Source organism: Simochromis diagramma, unplaced genomic scaffold (genome assembly GCF_900408965.1).
Source record: "Simochromis diagramma unplaced genomic scaffold, fSimDia1.1 OVJJ01000685.1, whole genome shotgun sequence".
Taxonomy (NCBI): Eukaryota; Metazoa; Chordata; class Actinopteri; order Cichliformes; family Cichlidae; genus Simochromis; species Simochromis diagramma.
Window position 1 is genome coordinate 3580593 of NW_024387477.1, and position 15573 is coordinate 3596165.

At 39.7% G+C, this 15573-nt stretch overlaps 1 protein-coding gene across 1 annotated transcript; it reads right to left on the reverse strand.

Annotated features, from left to right (window-relative positions):
* Window positions 1-895: 895 nt before the first annotated feature.
* On the reverse strand, window positions 896-14835 carry LOC120723610 (endothelin receptor type B-like). Its single transcript, XM_040015162.1, has 9 exons — window positions 14693-14835; window positions 11020-11525; window positions 9839-9951; window positions 9549-9753; window positions 4369-4518; window positions 3930-4063; window positions 3733-3841; window positions 3573-3645; window positions 896-3463 (listed from the first exon to the last, which is right to left on the reverse strand). The coding sequence occupies exons 2-9, from the start codon at window positions 11404-11406 to the stop codon at window positions 3357-3359; spliced, it is 1278 nt and encodes a 425-aa protein (XP_039871096.1). The 5' UTR covers window positions 11407-11525; window positions 14693-14835; the 3' UTR covers window positions 896-3356.
* Between the last annotated feature and the right edge of the window lie 738 nt (window positions 14836-15573).

The following is a 15573-nucleotide window of genomic DNA, read 5'->3' on the forward strand; positions in this document are numbered from 1 at the left end:
CAAAATGATTTAATTCGAAATCCCAGTTTAATGTGCCAGTCATGCACAAATGCAAAATACACGAAACTCATATAATGACAGAGAACCACATGAAACATGGTCACAAACTTTAAATACTGTTTACTTGGACATGTGGTTGTTGACAGCAGCACTGGGACACTGAAGCATTGCTAAGAATATATAATTCTCTTAAACAATAATTTTGAGTGTTGATGTGGTTTTGTCAGCGTCACGAAGTTTAGAATTGAATAGAAGCAGGATGAAGTTCCAGCCCATACCACGTTTATGTAAAACATATTGGAACTCTCCAAAGTGTCTGGCGTAGGAGCTCAGAAAGTCCTATAAAGTGAATATTATTTTTCTAATCTTTAAATATTTGCCTTGAAGTCCTTGTAAACGTGCCAATAGAGGATTTTATGCTTAAATTCTTTAATTCAGTTGTTCCAGGAATCCAGTGCAGCGCCGTCTCCGTTTGACCTCAGGACTCAGCTATGTTGTTTTGTGACAACAGCCAGTTTTGTGAGATTAAAGAGATCTGTAATGTGAACAGTTGTTAAAGATCTTTTTCTCACATTCGGTCTACAGTAAATCACCACAAGACCCGCTTCTTGGAATCAGCTTCTCTATTTGTCAGCAGTAAAGTCAAGACGTTTCACAAGTTGCCATTTTATGATCTGTGATATCAAATGCAAACCAAATGCAGCTTCTTCTAAGAAAAAGAAAGCATTATGTTTATAAAATCACATTTAAGCTTCTACAAGCTGTTATTGACAGAGAAGACGGGTTGTTTTGTTCACCGTTTTCTACTTTATGTAACATGTTGTAATGTGTCAATTTTTGATGGCATCTCTACTGACCTGTAATGACTCAAACAAAAACCCTCAAACAACACAAGTGCTATAAAATGATATTTATTACTGCATACTAATATAAATGTGATTTCAGACATAAGGGGATATAAACATTTAACTTGATCGTCCAGGTCAAATTACCGACGTGTCTCAGCTTGTTGGTCCCACTTACAAAGGAAACTTACAAAGTTGTACAATCACTTAGACACAGCTAAAAGCAGGCTCAAAATGGCAAGAAATAGATTTTAATGAGTCACATACTGCATGATCAGCTGACTTGATTGATGTTGTGTCCAGGCGTTAAAATGATAAACATATTTCAGTGTGCTCTATTTCAGTCTTCCAAATGATGGCAAACACGTTGTCTGGATTCTCAGAATACGCACATTTCACGATTACTGAGAACAGTGAAAGCGTTTCTAACCACATCTTAGAAACACTGTACTGAAATTAGCACGCTACATAAAATGGGTTCATCCTGGGCTTGTCTTTATCACTGGACTGAGTGTTATTAATATTGGCACTGTCCCATTTTCTTAAAATGAACTGTAACATGCAATTTTTTCTCCCCAAGTGACAATGTTGTGAATACAGAATAAATGTGTTCCTTCTGATGGGGAGTTTTTATATTAGATTTATATGTGATTATTAAGTGCTTGTATTCACTTTACTTTCAGCTACCTTTATCCTTCTCATTGTGAGATGACGTTAGATTAGATTAGATTTTTCTTCAAAAAGCGTTTTGTTTGTTTCTGTTGGCTGGCATATAAAACAGAGACACAGCCACGGGGTAATTAACATGTAATGCACTTGCACATACACAAATGCTGGCAATGACATTGGTCAGTTACACAGGTGACTTTGCAGGCTCTACAAAGACTCACCACAGAAGTCTAGACAGACAAATTCATGCAGCACGGCCCCTCCCCCCACTAGCAGCTGAACGCATCAACAGACTTGGCAAAGCATCTTAACTTAACTTATATCCTGTCTTTCTGAGGAAGTTTGAGAGGTCAGTAAAACTCCTGTTTCAAACACATTAAGTATTACTTAGTTAACACAAACATTAATCTGACTGGCATAAATGTTAGCATTAGCCATTTAACTGTTAGCAGCTAACCCACGTTAGTTGTCTGTTATCATTAAGCTAGCAGCTATGGCTAATAATGAAATATTAACGGTAATTTTGGAGCTAGGCAGCAGGTTTTATCAGTCCTGCCTGTCTGTAAAGTTAATGGACTGTTAATTTAACATGAAGGCACAGTTGTTTGTGTAAAAAAACTGTTTCATTTCTCACTGGCAGCCTACCTCTTCAACTCTGTTCAGCAACAAAAAAGTGGGACTAAGTCAACAGAAGCACAGAAAATGAACAGGGCTGTGGTTCAATCCTTTGCATGAACCAGCATTGTTCTAATATTTTAAAAGAAGTATGCCTATTTTGTCATTTTTTCATCTGCGGTGTTAGAAATAGCATCAGGTATTGAGTATTTTCCTGAGTGTCGGAATTCTAGTATCGCGAAAACCCTACTCAGGACATTACAGCCCAGCCCTGCTTCGACTGTCTGACCCAGGGAGACTAATTTACTGTTTAAAAAATAGATAATAATGATAATAAGAAGAATATGTGTGCTCCTGGTCACACTCCTCGTTCAAAGCTGCAAGCTCTTCCACTGCAATTTCCCGTTTGGTCTCTGGGTCTGAGCACCCAGCTGTCATTCCTAGTAACGATCCTCAACATAAAAGCTGAGTCTGTTTGAAACAAAAGTCGATGGTTGCTCTCTGCACAAGTTACAGGTCCATGATGCCTCATTTAAGTCATGTTTGACCTCAGCTTTTTATGGGCTGTGTTGTGGAACTTTTTAACCTTCCCTTGTTATGTGAGTTTTAAAATCATTCACTTACATACAGCTTATCCAGCAAATTTCTTTTTCCTTCCAAAAAGCTTTTACATGGCTCAGAAATGTATTACCTAAACAGCTCTCACAAAGCATTTTCAGACTAATTTCCAGCCACAGAAACATTCCTGCTCTCTGATAGAGGTGAAATATTTGGCAATAATAACATGTGGACACCTCACGTCTTTAGGCAACACAAGCTCTTCGTGTGCTTTGTGTTGTTTTCTTAGAAAAATAGAAGCTACATTGTAAAATTACTAAGGGTCACAGTTTCCCTCTAGCTTTCCCCGTGAGGTAATAAAGCTTCAACAGGTAGTGTTTTTCAGTGCTTATTCATAGCTACACAAAGTACTAAGGCTAAATATGATGGTAAGTTTGCACTCTATATGTAAATAATACTGTACATACATTTACATAGTGGTTTGAATAAACATTCTGTATAAATGCATTTTTAGTGTCACCGAGTTGTCCTCTAGAGAGGCCTCAGCGTAGGAATATGAACGTGTTTATGTAGCATCGGTTTCATCAAAGCTTTTGCATTTACTATTACAGCCTGAGGAGGCACACTTCCATTATTTCATCAGCATTTTGGGGTTGATCTTTGAGTCTTTCAGTCTGTGGCGAGTCCTGTAGAAGTGACTCCAGGTTCCCCTTCTGACTCTGATCTGAAGGCCAGTTTGTCGGCACTGAGACTGCTGTTTGTCCCTGATGGGAGCACTGGTGTGTACAGGAGGAGGTGTACAATTAGTGTGTCTGTGTGTTTGCATTTATGAAGAGCTTGTGTATTTCTGACTGGAACGGGAGCTGGAGCGGTCTAGTCCGTTACCGTGGCATGAGCCCTTCCAGCTTCCTCGGTCATCCATATGAGATGTTCTGTAACACCAGCAACACAGGCAAGACTACGAAACAGCAAAAAAAAATATAAGGTTTAGACTTTTGACAAATAGGTTTTCTTGTAAAACCACATTTGTAATTTTATTGCATACCTGGAAACAGTTTTTAAACTTTTGGCTGACAAAGTAGAGGGCAATCGGGTTAATGCAGGAGTTTATGGAGGCCATGTTGATTCCAATGTAATCCATCACTAACAGGAAACTGACAGATAAAAAAGCCAAGGTTTACATGCAAGACTACAGGAAGGTTCAGAATGGAGAACAATGGCACTGGCTATCTACGTGCCTACCTGAGTAGCTCACAGCGGTCGGGGTCATCCTCCTCATAGACTGTTTTCTTCAGAATACGGCTGAGATGAAGGGGCAGCCAGCAGAAAGCAAAAATCAACACCAAGCAGAACACTGTCTTTGCTACTTCCCTCCTCTGCAGCACACACACACACAAAGAAATCAGAGGAACAGTAAGGTGACCATACCCAGCTCTTGATCTAATCACAATTCACAGGTTACTGTAATGTGTGGTGTACAGAAAGAAAGTTTTTGCTGTCATTGGTTAGCTGTATTTCACAAACTAATATAAAGATCCACTGTGCCAGTGAATTTAGTCATTAGTTTGAGTGACTAGTACTCTCTGAGAAGAAGTGATTCTTGTAAATTATAGCAGACATCGCCATTGCATAAGCTAATCAGTGTAATGGTTCCCAGCATGGCTGTCATCTGCATCTCTACCTGCTTCATGTGGTCATTGAGTGCGATGCGCATGCCTTTTTTGCGGCTGAGCATCTCACAGGACATGAGAGTGTAGAAGATTCCCGTGCAGACCAGAGGGAAACAGAAATAGAAGCCAAACAGCCACCAGTCCTTCGCTTCCTTGTAGAACTGGGAAAAAAACAAAACAAGGGTACTGGAAAAAATACATATCTATTTTTCAAGATAATGTCATGTTAAACCTGTAAGAGGCAGGTACAGTGCAACTTTGGTCTAAGTACATAAATACATTTGTATCTCATTTGATCCACAAGTTTCCCAGAACTCTGCGTCATCAACATAATCACTGTTTTCCTGGCCTGTTGTACGTCTTTGGTGGATTAGCTGCGTCTTTGCTAATCTTTGCTTATATGGATAATGTTGATATTGTTGCTGATATTTCAGCTTGAATATTTACTTTGTTAAACCAACAGAAAATTGTGTGTATTATATTTTACAGTACTGTGCAAAAGTCTTGAGCCACCCCTCTTTTTTTTTTTTTTATATTTTCCTAGGAAAAGTGGAAATAGGTGAAAACATACATGGAAATACAGCATACAAGGAAAAATACGAGTTTGTAAAATTGCAACAACCTTGAAAGCCAAAACATGACAGAGCCTCCACGGTGTTTTACAGATGCTGCAGACACTGAACTTTTACATACATGCTGATGATGACTTTCTTATTTCTTAAGGACATAATTTTCAGATACGATTCCTCTGACATAGATAATTGGATACATCTTTTTTTTTAGGCCTGCCACTTCTTTTGCACCAAAACATGTTTTTGGGAAACACCTTGATGGTGCAGAATATTATTTTAATGCAAACATTATTTGGCTTCAAAAACTTTGCTGTGTTTTTCTGTTTTTTTCTTTTTTAATTCAGCTCAAGAAATGAGAACAAATAATGTGGTTTTTATGACAGGCTGCATTTAAAAAAGTGCCTAACGATACAATTTAAACAGTTTTTTTGCCAAGTTGACTGTTATGTGTAGACAACATTTACTCATCCCTCATAGATCAATGTTAAGCAGTTTAACAAATGAAAAAACAAAGGGAAAAAAAGATCCTCTAAAAATGTTTAGGCACAAGGACCGGACTAAAAATGTGTGATGATGCAGGCGATGTCCAAACTAAATAAAATCTTTGAAAGACCTTCAGAAAGCCTGGAGGACTTAAAAAAAAAAAAACAGAAACTCTGGTTTCCTGGAGATTGTAAAGAAATGAGGAGTGGCTTATGACTAATAAACAGTACCTTGATTCATAGCAATAATCAGCTTAAATCTGACTATTGATCAAAGCTGACATTGTAGGTTTATAAGATAATTCAAATCCTGTCACCGATGACGACACATTAAAAGCCAGCTTCCTGCTTTGTTTCCACTGAACTCTGTGGTTCCTTCCTTCAGATTTAAAAGAATCAAAATATCTTTGTGATTTTGATCCTGCTGCGTGGCTTTATCAATGAACTGTGAAAAAGTAATTTGACATGTTTTGCCTGCAGTGTGTTGTATTGCATTTCTTTGCTGTCACTAATAACTTACTGGCAGAGTGATAAAAGGAGCCTGATTAAAGAAACACTCTAATTGTATCATTGCTGTCCAGGCGCTTTACTTTGAAGAGAACCATTCTGTTGACATTTGCACTCGAAAGTAACATCAGGTGCAAGCTGAATAGAATCCAAGGGGTTTATTTCCCCTCAGCCCAATCCTAACAGATCCAAATCAACATGCTGGATAACTTTGACCATGTGTTTGTGGGAAAGTTTAATAATCCCTATCAAACATTTTGAATTGATACATAACTCCTCTCTGCCAAACTGAAGTTGTTTATATCATATATCTCAGAAAGCTGTAAGTATCCAGCTGTTTGGAGTTTTTCCATGTTGCTGGTTTTCATATTTTCTCAGCTAAGGCGGAGGTTCAGACGGCAGACAAATTAAAGGAAAAATCTGAACCTTTGACCCGGCAGCATCAAACATTTTAGTCCTGATGGGAGAGGTCACTTCCTCTCTGATCAGCTGCAGCAGTTTCACCTATCTGCAGAGGGGTCGTCGTGTGATTTGATGAGTTTAAAATTATGTGAATCACCAATGACGAGGCACACTGAAACTGTTCTAGAAGCACATGGTGGCCCATCGCCTAACTTAGATATTGTGTGTTGTTCTTCTTCTTTAAACTGCCACCCTGTCTGTAATTGTTGGCAGGATTATTCAAAGACTAACAAACTCGATTTTATGAAATTCGGTGCAAAAGGACAAAGGACATGGCGGAAAGAAGAAGCTATCTTAGTTTAGCGCAGATCCCGATCGCTTTCTTTAAAAAATTACAAAACAGGACAGTGGATTTTTTTCCACTTTTGGTGTAGACCACTGATGTAAGTGGGAATAATGTGCAGCTGCAAGTTAATGTAGCCCACGGGAGGCTTTAATAAGCAAACAGGAGTTCTGTGAGGTACATCCACAACGTTTCAAGAAGGTACCTACATCATTTTAAGCTCTTTCTGCTATAAATTAGGTTCAGCCTGGAATCTAACTCTTACCACATTCTTGCCAACAAACATTACACACGACTTCCCTGGGCAAACTGATGTTCTGTGATCAACACATGGAGCTGTGCTGATGCATTTCTTCGATTTACAACAGTTTAGTTTTTCCGTACTGAAGGCAAAATGCCTGAGACATGTTGTTGTTTCTACACTTCGTATTTCTCAGGCTGTTTATCATCTGTTTTGCGAACTGATGGTATAAATTATAATGTTATGACACCCTTAGTTTAGCATATCTCAAATTTATTCTATTTATAGCAAAACACTAATCACCTTTAATTTAATTCAGTTTTATTTATATAGCACCAAATCGCAACAATAGTTGTCTCAAGGCTCCTTATATTGTAAGATAAAGATCCTACAATAATACAGAGAAAACTATCCAACAATCACATGACCTCCTATGAGCAAAGCACTTGGTGACAGTGGGGTGAAAAAACTCCCGTTAACAGGAAGAAACCTCCAGCAGAACCAGGCTCAGGGAGCCATCTGCAGTTACTGGCTGGGGGTGAGGGGAGGAAGAGCTTGTATGTTATTTATTGTGTTAAGTGTCCTGCATTTTAATGAGAATGTCATCATTGCCAGTTGTTAGCCCAGTGTTTAAGTGATTTTTAGAGAATGCTATCAAGCTAACAGCCCAAATTAACATGGTGGACAACGTGATCATGTTGGAGAAATAAGAGTATAGGCCAAAATGTAGTTCTGTATTTACTGTAGAAGAGTTTAACAATATCTTGTTAATTTCTGTGCACAGTGATGGAAATTGGGAAACCGAAGGTAGCAAAGGACACCTTTTTGCAACAACTAACATCTTATGACCTAAATACATTTATATAAAAAGTACTTGTGCAGTTTTTCCCAGAGGTGGGACCAAGTCATTGTTTTGCAAGTCTCAAGTAAGTCTCAAGTCTTTATCCTCAAGTCTCAAGTCAAGTCTCAAGTAATGTCAGGCAAGTCAGAGTCGAGTCTCAAGTCACTGGTGTAAAAGTCCGAGTAAAGTCACAAGTCTGAAATTTTGAATTTCAAGTCCTTTCGAGTCTTTAAAAAAAAAAACGAAAAAAAGCATGTTGCAGTTATATGCTAAATGTAAATATTAGACCATGTAATTTTTAAATCTGTGTTTTTCTCAACACATGACAAAATAGTGAACTTAGAAAATATACACAAATTGTGAAATTGCACCTCTTTAAAATGCAGCTCAATTAAACCTAGCTCCAAGAATAATTTTCACCGACAGTTCTGAGATAAGCTGCATGTTATTCTTGGATGCGGTTGTAGGACCGGTTTTAAAATCGCATGACAAAAACATCATACACATTAAAAAAAAACTGCATCACCAACGTAGCCTGGAAAACATTTGCTAGTTAGATGAAGTCAGCCATCTCATCGTAGCATATTTATATGCATATTTATAATTATACGGTTCTTGGAGTGAGTGCATACACTCGTGAAGTTTAGTAACTTCCGGTCACTGCAACAAGCCCAGGTACAGTTTACCGACGGATGGGTACAGGACCTTGAAATGCACTGTGTAGAAAGTAAAGACCATCGTACATATCATAAGTTTACCAGTCTCACAAATCGTCGTCATAAATACACATTCTTTAACCGTTTATTAATAGGACCTTTGAGCTCAATGGTAATTAATTAGCAGTGGAAATAATTTCTGGTAGCATTACAGAAATGTAGCAGTGACAATAATATTGTATGCTGTAATCGCACTGGGCAATTAGTGATACAAAACAACTGTTTTACCCTGTGAATAAAAGTATATGTTTTTGTCAATGTACCATAATAACAGAAGCGAAACGCAATATTGTGTCAGGACAATTCACTATTTATGCACAATAAACAAAGGAGCATAGCGCGACAATTTCTGTTCAGCGCCAGACTTGCTTGTAACCTATATCACCAGTTATGTTAAGAAAAATGACGCATTAACTACAACAGCAGACTGACCTGTGTGGAAATGCTTGGAGCAGACTAACCTGTGAGCTGGAGTGTTCTGGGACGTTATAATTGGTCTTTGAATGGCTGCAATCCAGTCGCCTCTTTGTTACTTCGGAAACATGGCTGAACAATTTCTCTTCAACGACGTAATCCGATAACAACCGATCTCTTTACCCGTCGGCTTCCCCTGGCTGTCATGCGACCGGCTATTGCAGTTAATAATACAACAGCTTCTTGACATTTTTGTGTTTCTTTTTATCGCTGTGTGACTGATTTCAATTGAAAGCCTGCGTGCGCTAGTACCGCTTGCCACGAGTTCCCAGAATCCTTTGCGGTTCTACCCGTGAATGACGTCACATTTTCAATCTCTATATAATATGCATGTTAAATTTTATATTTGGGGTAAAATATCAAGTCTTTTCAAGTAAACCGGTTCAAGTCCAATTCAAGTCCCAAGTCATTGGTGTAAAAGTCCAAGTCAAGTCACAAGTCTTAGAACATTTTTTCAAGTCAAGTCTAAAGTCATAAAATTAATGACTCGAGTCTGACTCGAGTCCAAGTCATGTGACTCGAGTCCACACCTCTGGTTTTTCCACCTCATACTGGTGACCTCTACATTGTGATGCTGTAAATTTTGACTTGACTGTGACAATCTGGTGGTTACCTTCATAAAGCTTGTAGTCTGTTCTGGATGCAACAGGCAAACCCTCAGCTTGGTGCCTCTGTATGGTATCTCCAACATGTCGAATGCGAGCGCCTCGGGAACTGCCAGCACCACAGCAAGCAGCCAGATCAGTGTCACCTCCACAGCTTTCCACAGTGGGATTCCCATCCCTTTCACCCTGCTCCATGATGTCACTGCATGGTAGCTATAAACAGAGACATCCATTAGCTGCTTTTAATACTAACACTTGTCAGTGTCTATGTATGTGTGTGGAGTAGTGGTGTACTCACCGGTCAATACTGAGTGCGCACAAGCTGAGGACGGTGATTCCCACCGACGCTTTCTGGATGAACGGCATCAGCTTACAGACGTACACGCCAAATGGCCAGTCCTCGGCTAACAGCTGCAGGAAAAAGAGACGGAGAGGAGAGAGTTTTGTAAATGTAAGAAGTTCACCTGTGTAAACATGCGGGCAGACCTCTTTGAGGTCCATTTAGGGGTCCTTCTTTCCTCGTGTCTTCTTTCATTAATACAGCTTCTAATGCCAAAAGCAACAACAGCATGTTCCTCGTGACTGCCAAGTCCATCTCCCAGGGGCAATAAGTTCTGCTCAGGGTCAGGACAGCATGTGTAACAACAAATTATGGCCACACATCTGAATATCAGAAGGGACTTTATATTTTTCAGCTGCTCACAGCAATCTGTACTGTTCGCTAATCTATCAGAGGTTGTAAAGCCTTCGCACTCTAAATGTTTCTTCATTAAATCATGCTGTTGAAATGCATCTTAATACTCCCACAAAAAAGTTTCGAATATTGTTTTTTGGTTTAATAAGCTCTTGCAGGCTGGGATTGTCTGGCTGCACTAAAATCTCTGACCATTGGATAGTGCAAGTGAATAAAGACATTTCTATGAAAATCCTAGCATAACACTTTACATCTGCCTTTTTATGGGTTTGACAATCCCTTGAAGTTTTAGGTAGACAAGTCTGCAACATCAAATCTTACAAAGCAATAAATAAACCTAATTTATTTATCAGGTTTACATTTTAGGCAATGTAAACTGCTTTAGCTTGAAGTAATACTAAATGAGATGCATCCTCAGCTTTGGTAATAAACTGAATCAATATTAAGTTTTCACATATTGTGTAAGTCGGCTAAATTGTTTAATGAAGACTTTGTCATGCGAAACTTTCACTTGTATTAACAGTGAATTGAATTTTATTCAAAGATATAACTGTGTGATTTTAACAGAGCAAACAGTTTCTGAATTAGAGACCTGAGAGACAGAGATCACATTAAAGTGACAAACTCCAAAATGAAGCCACAAAAAACAACAGACAAACAGACTCATAGCTGGCAGAGGGGTAATCCAGCAACCAGTGGGTAATGTAGCTATGTCCATCTTTTATGTACAGTCGATGTTAAACTATGAAAAGAATCATAAAGACACATAGTATAAATCTGGTTACCTTGTACACATTGATGGGGATGGCGATGACAATATATAACAGGTCTCCCAGTGCCAAGCTGCCAATGAGTACATTGGGTCCATTCCTCATACATTTGTTCTTATATATGATCCTGAGCAGTGTTGAGTTGCCAATGATTCCCACGACAAAGATCAGGCAGGATATGATGGTGTTCACATATTTGAAGGCTTGCTTGATCTCCGTGGGTTTTATGCACATGGGGGGGTGCGAGCTCCGTGGTCGGCCCGGCTGCGAGGGTGGAAGAACAACTGATGCGTTGTTGTTGGCGGGTTCTAAAGCTTCAAGCCCACTTTGGGAGTCACGGACGAACCTGGAGGCTGCAGCCTCCGCAACCATCAGAAGACACAGCAGTGTGATGGCCCTCATCTTCACAGAAGCCTCACCCAAAGGTGCACAGAAGTAAGAAAACAAACACTTAAGGCACACACACGCATCCACCCACTGGGCCTTGCTCCACAGCTGGCAACGTCTGAGTCCAAGTTGTCCTGCAGAGAAAATAGTTCAACCATCAAAGCAGAAAACTTGCTGCATGTGTGAAATGAAGACAAACCTTCCAGAATGCATGCTGAGGTGAAAACCAGCAACGATGGTGAGTTCACCGCTTTGGCCTAAAGTATTTCTAACAAATGTTAGATTCTCAGGGCGCATAAAAAGATATTTATGATTTGAAGAGGATGACTTTTGATTCATCTAGAACGCCAAAAGCACGTCTGTGTTTTTGTTTACCCTATAAAATATGTACTTGTTGCTGATCCTGTGATTTTTCCAACTTGGGGTTCACATTTACAGTTCTGTACAAAATAATTATAAAAATAACTACTGAATGGATTATTAAAAAGTTTATTACAGGTAATAATGCCCCTCTGAGCATGACCAACATCACCAGGTGCAAATTTAAATTTCTCCTGTGCTTTGGTTTATGGTGAAAATTCTTTTTTTGAAGAAATTTAAAAAAAGAAACCTGTTTAACAATCTCAGCGACCCCTGCAGTATGTTCATGGATCAACTAAGAGCAAAATCATCCCCACACCAATGAGCCAGCCTATTGTCGCTCGATCCAGTAATTATAAAACAAAGCAAACATTTCAAGCACAATCCTGAGTAAACAATTTGCTCTTGAATTAACAGGCGTCACAATATATTTAACTGAGTACATGTGCACGTATATTAAACACATCATCAAAGCAGCGTTTTTGTGCGATGAAAAAGAAGCTGTAAAATAAAGGCTGGTGAACAAAGGGAGCAGGAGGGATGAAACATTGATGAAAACAGTGTTTGTGTGTCTCGTGCGCTCTAACATTGATTCTTTCTTTCACTCATAGAGGACTCTAACTTGGCTATGAGCCCTCTCAAGAATCATGCCCCCCCACCACACACACACACCCTCAGAATGGCCTGGAGCATGGAGGGATAAATGGGCTGATTGACGAATACAACCGCGTCTATAGAGACATGCTATCGGGGTGAAGACGTACACACACGCTCACACACCACACAGACACACTCACACACACATGGGTACAATCTTCATCTTGGCGCAGATGAGCAAACCTCTTTGACATGATGGTTTGGAAAGGCAACAATTTGCGGCACACAGGGTTACTTTTAAATAATCATGTCAGAATACACTTGCATTTGCAAAATTTAATGCAGTTGCACTAAAAGAAGCAACATACGCTTGAGCGCATGCACACACACACACACTCGCTCAAAGACAACTGCTATTCATAAATGCATTTGACTGAAAAACACTAGTTGGTTCTGTTCTCACCCACAAAGACAGAAAATCACATGGGTCACACACATATCACAAGAAATCAGTTTTGAAAAATGTGGCCATCGTCCAAACGTATGTCTCGGTCATGTGAATGATGCCTTTGTGTTGTGTAACATGGCAGCTCATTAGGCTATGTTAGAGCAGAATTGTCTGATTTAATTGGAAACCTGAGTTTTAACTGGCCCGATCCTCTTAATCTAATAGATTTGGCTTTAGAGACCATCTCCAACCTTTAGCTCTGCTGGCTCCACATCTGAAGAGGTTGAGAGAGAGGGAGGGGGAACGTTGGCAACCAGCTGAGCAGCAGTGGAAGGGATATTGCGGTGGTCAGATAGTGTATGCCTGTGCGTGGGGGCTGAAGGTGGGAGTGCAGAGAAGTGTTGAAAACTGTGTTTTTAAAAACAATGAAATGCAGGAAGACACAAGAGGCCAGGACAGGAGAAAACTGACAACTTGATCTACCGTACAATTTGGAAGGACAATAAAATAGGGAGGAATGCACAGGAAAGGGAGAGCCAGAATGAAGGAGGGGGATATCTGAGCTACAATGAAGGAGAGGGCAGAAGTCATGAGAGTGACCTCAAAGTAAGAGATGGCAGGAAGATTTTAGGAAGCATTTATCCTCAGCATAAATTTCCAGGATGTCCATGATGTGAGGAAATGACATCAAACTGTCTTCATTTTCTTGGATCTTCACATTCTGAATTATCCGAGCAGCACACAATAAATGTGACTGTTGAAAGCAACATGTGGTTTTCATCCCAAGCTGTGGAAAGGAGGTGGCTTCATTTTATCATTAATTTTATAGCGCTGGCTAGATAATTAGTTGGCAATAAAAGTGCAACAATCAGATAAAGCTTCGCATGCCTTTATGACTGAAATGATTCCCTGCGGCAGAATACAGCCGCTGAAAGTTATGCATTTTTTTAAAAGTGAGAACACAGTGCGCATAAACCTGAAAACTGTATTTTTAGACAAAAAGCTTAGGAGCTTGTATATCCGAGCAAACAAATCCCGCATAAGTAAAGTTTATGGGAATATTTGTTGAACATCGTCACGTTGTCACTGCTGTTTAGAAGCGCAATGTCTAAAATTATGTGCACATCATCACAGTGCCGTTTTACATGGCTGTGAGGGGATAAAAACCAATGCTTCCAAATGTTTCCAAATCCACCGAACCTGAATTTAGGTAATAGTTAAACAGCCTCCTTTTAAAAAAAAATCACTATTAAAGTGTTAAATGTTTCTCCGACAGTGCCCTGCAGGATCTCCAGGGTGAAAAGATCCGATAAATCCTGTCTAGCAAGAAGGAAAAGCTCTTCAAAGCTTTACTCTTTTGATGGTGTTGTGATGCATTCATGCCACACATTTTAAAGACAAAGCCTGCGCGCTTGCAGGTTCTGGAAGCGACAAAGGTCGCAGCCTGAGATCAGTTGGTGATGCGGCGCACAAGCCGCTCGTTTTCAGCTCTGCAGCTGTCCGAAAACTACACGATCATGCAGGAGCATCAGAGGACAAGCTGGAAGTAGGTTAAAGCATTCACCAAGTCCGGCACAAAGGACCGAATGGGGTTCAAAGCAGTAAATATAAAACTCTATGACATGGCAACAAAACATATTTGGCATGCAAAGTGCAAACTTCAAAAAGCCCGGAGAATGCAGTAGCAGACGCACAAGAGCAGTTAATAAATACACAAAACTGCAGATAGATAGATAGATAGATAGATAGATAGATAGATAGATAGATAGATAGATAGATAGATAGATAGATAGATTGGAGTCTAGTATAACATAACTTACATTTGTTGTTGCCTCTCCATATTTAAATTGAATCAAATGTTAATTATTAAATTAATACCAGCTTCACTCGACTTACCGGACCGCGCTGTTATGATGTGCTCAAACTTAACGTTTTAGATCAATATTCCTCTGATTGGCCCGATGCTGTTTGTGTGAGTTCCTGGCGTTCAGAGTTCACACCGTGCTTAGCTGTGCGTAAAACCTCCCCTCCCTGCTCCTCCTGCGCTCTGAGCAGCCTCCCGACAAGTCGAGGGGGTTAAATACCCAAGCCGGGAGGTTGCGAAAGCAGCCAATCAGACACAGCCATCCTTTCCATTGTGTTGTCAGGATGAATGCAGGAAGACTTTTGAAATACATCTTTTCAATACTGCAGATGAAAAGCGTATCGGATTGTTCCCGCTGATAACGCACAAATAATAAATGTGTAATATATGACCTTTCCTTTGCTGTTTGCTTGTTTTATGGGAATCTTTTTTGCCTTCAGCCGTTCTCCACTGATGAGCCTCTTCAGAATAATCGACTCCATCTCCAGGGGAAAACTGAGGTGGGTTGCACCAAATATATCTCAGTTATTAAAACACTGATTCACCTGGACCACCTATGGGAAGCCTCATTCATCCATTCACAAACACACTGATACTTTTTTTTAAAGATAACATTCATCCACACACTCACACTCCAATGGTTGTATCAGGGGAAACTTGCCTTTCTTCCACATGCAGGCTAGAGGAACCAGGGACTTAACCACCAACCTTTCGCCACAGCTGCCCCCGTGAAATCTTTTATCATTACTTTAACTGCTGTAATATGATCATTTCCCCCAAAATGGGTCAAATAAAGAACGTATTATTTATCTTACTGCCCACATGACTGAAAGATGATTACACACGAAATGAAAATATTCACATGATTTATTCAAATGGAGGAAGTTAGCGTTGTAACTGAACTCGGCTATTG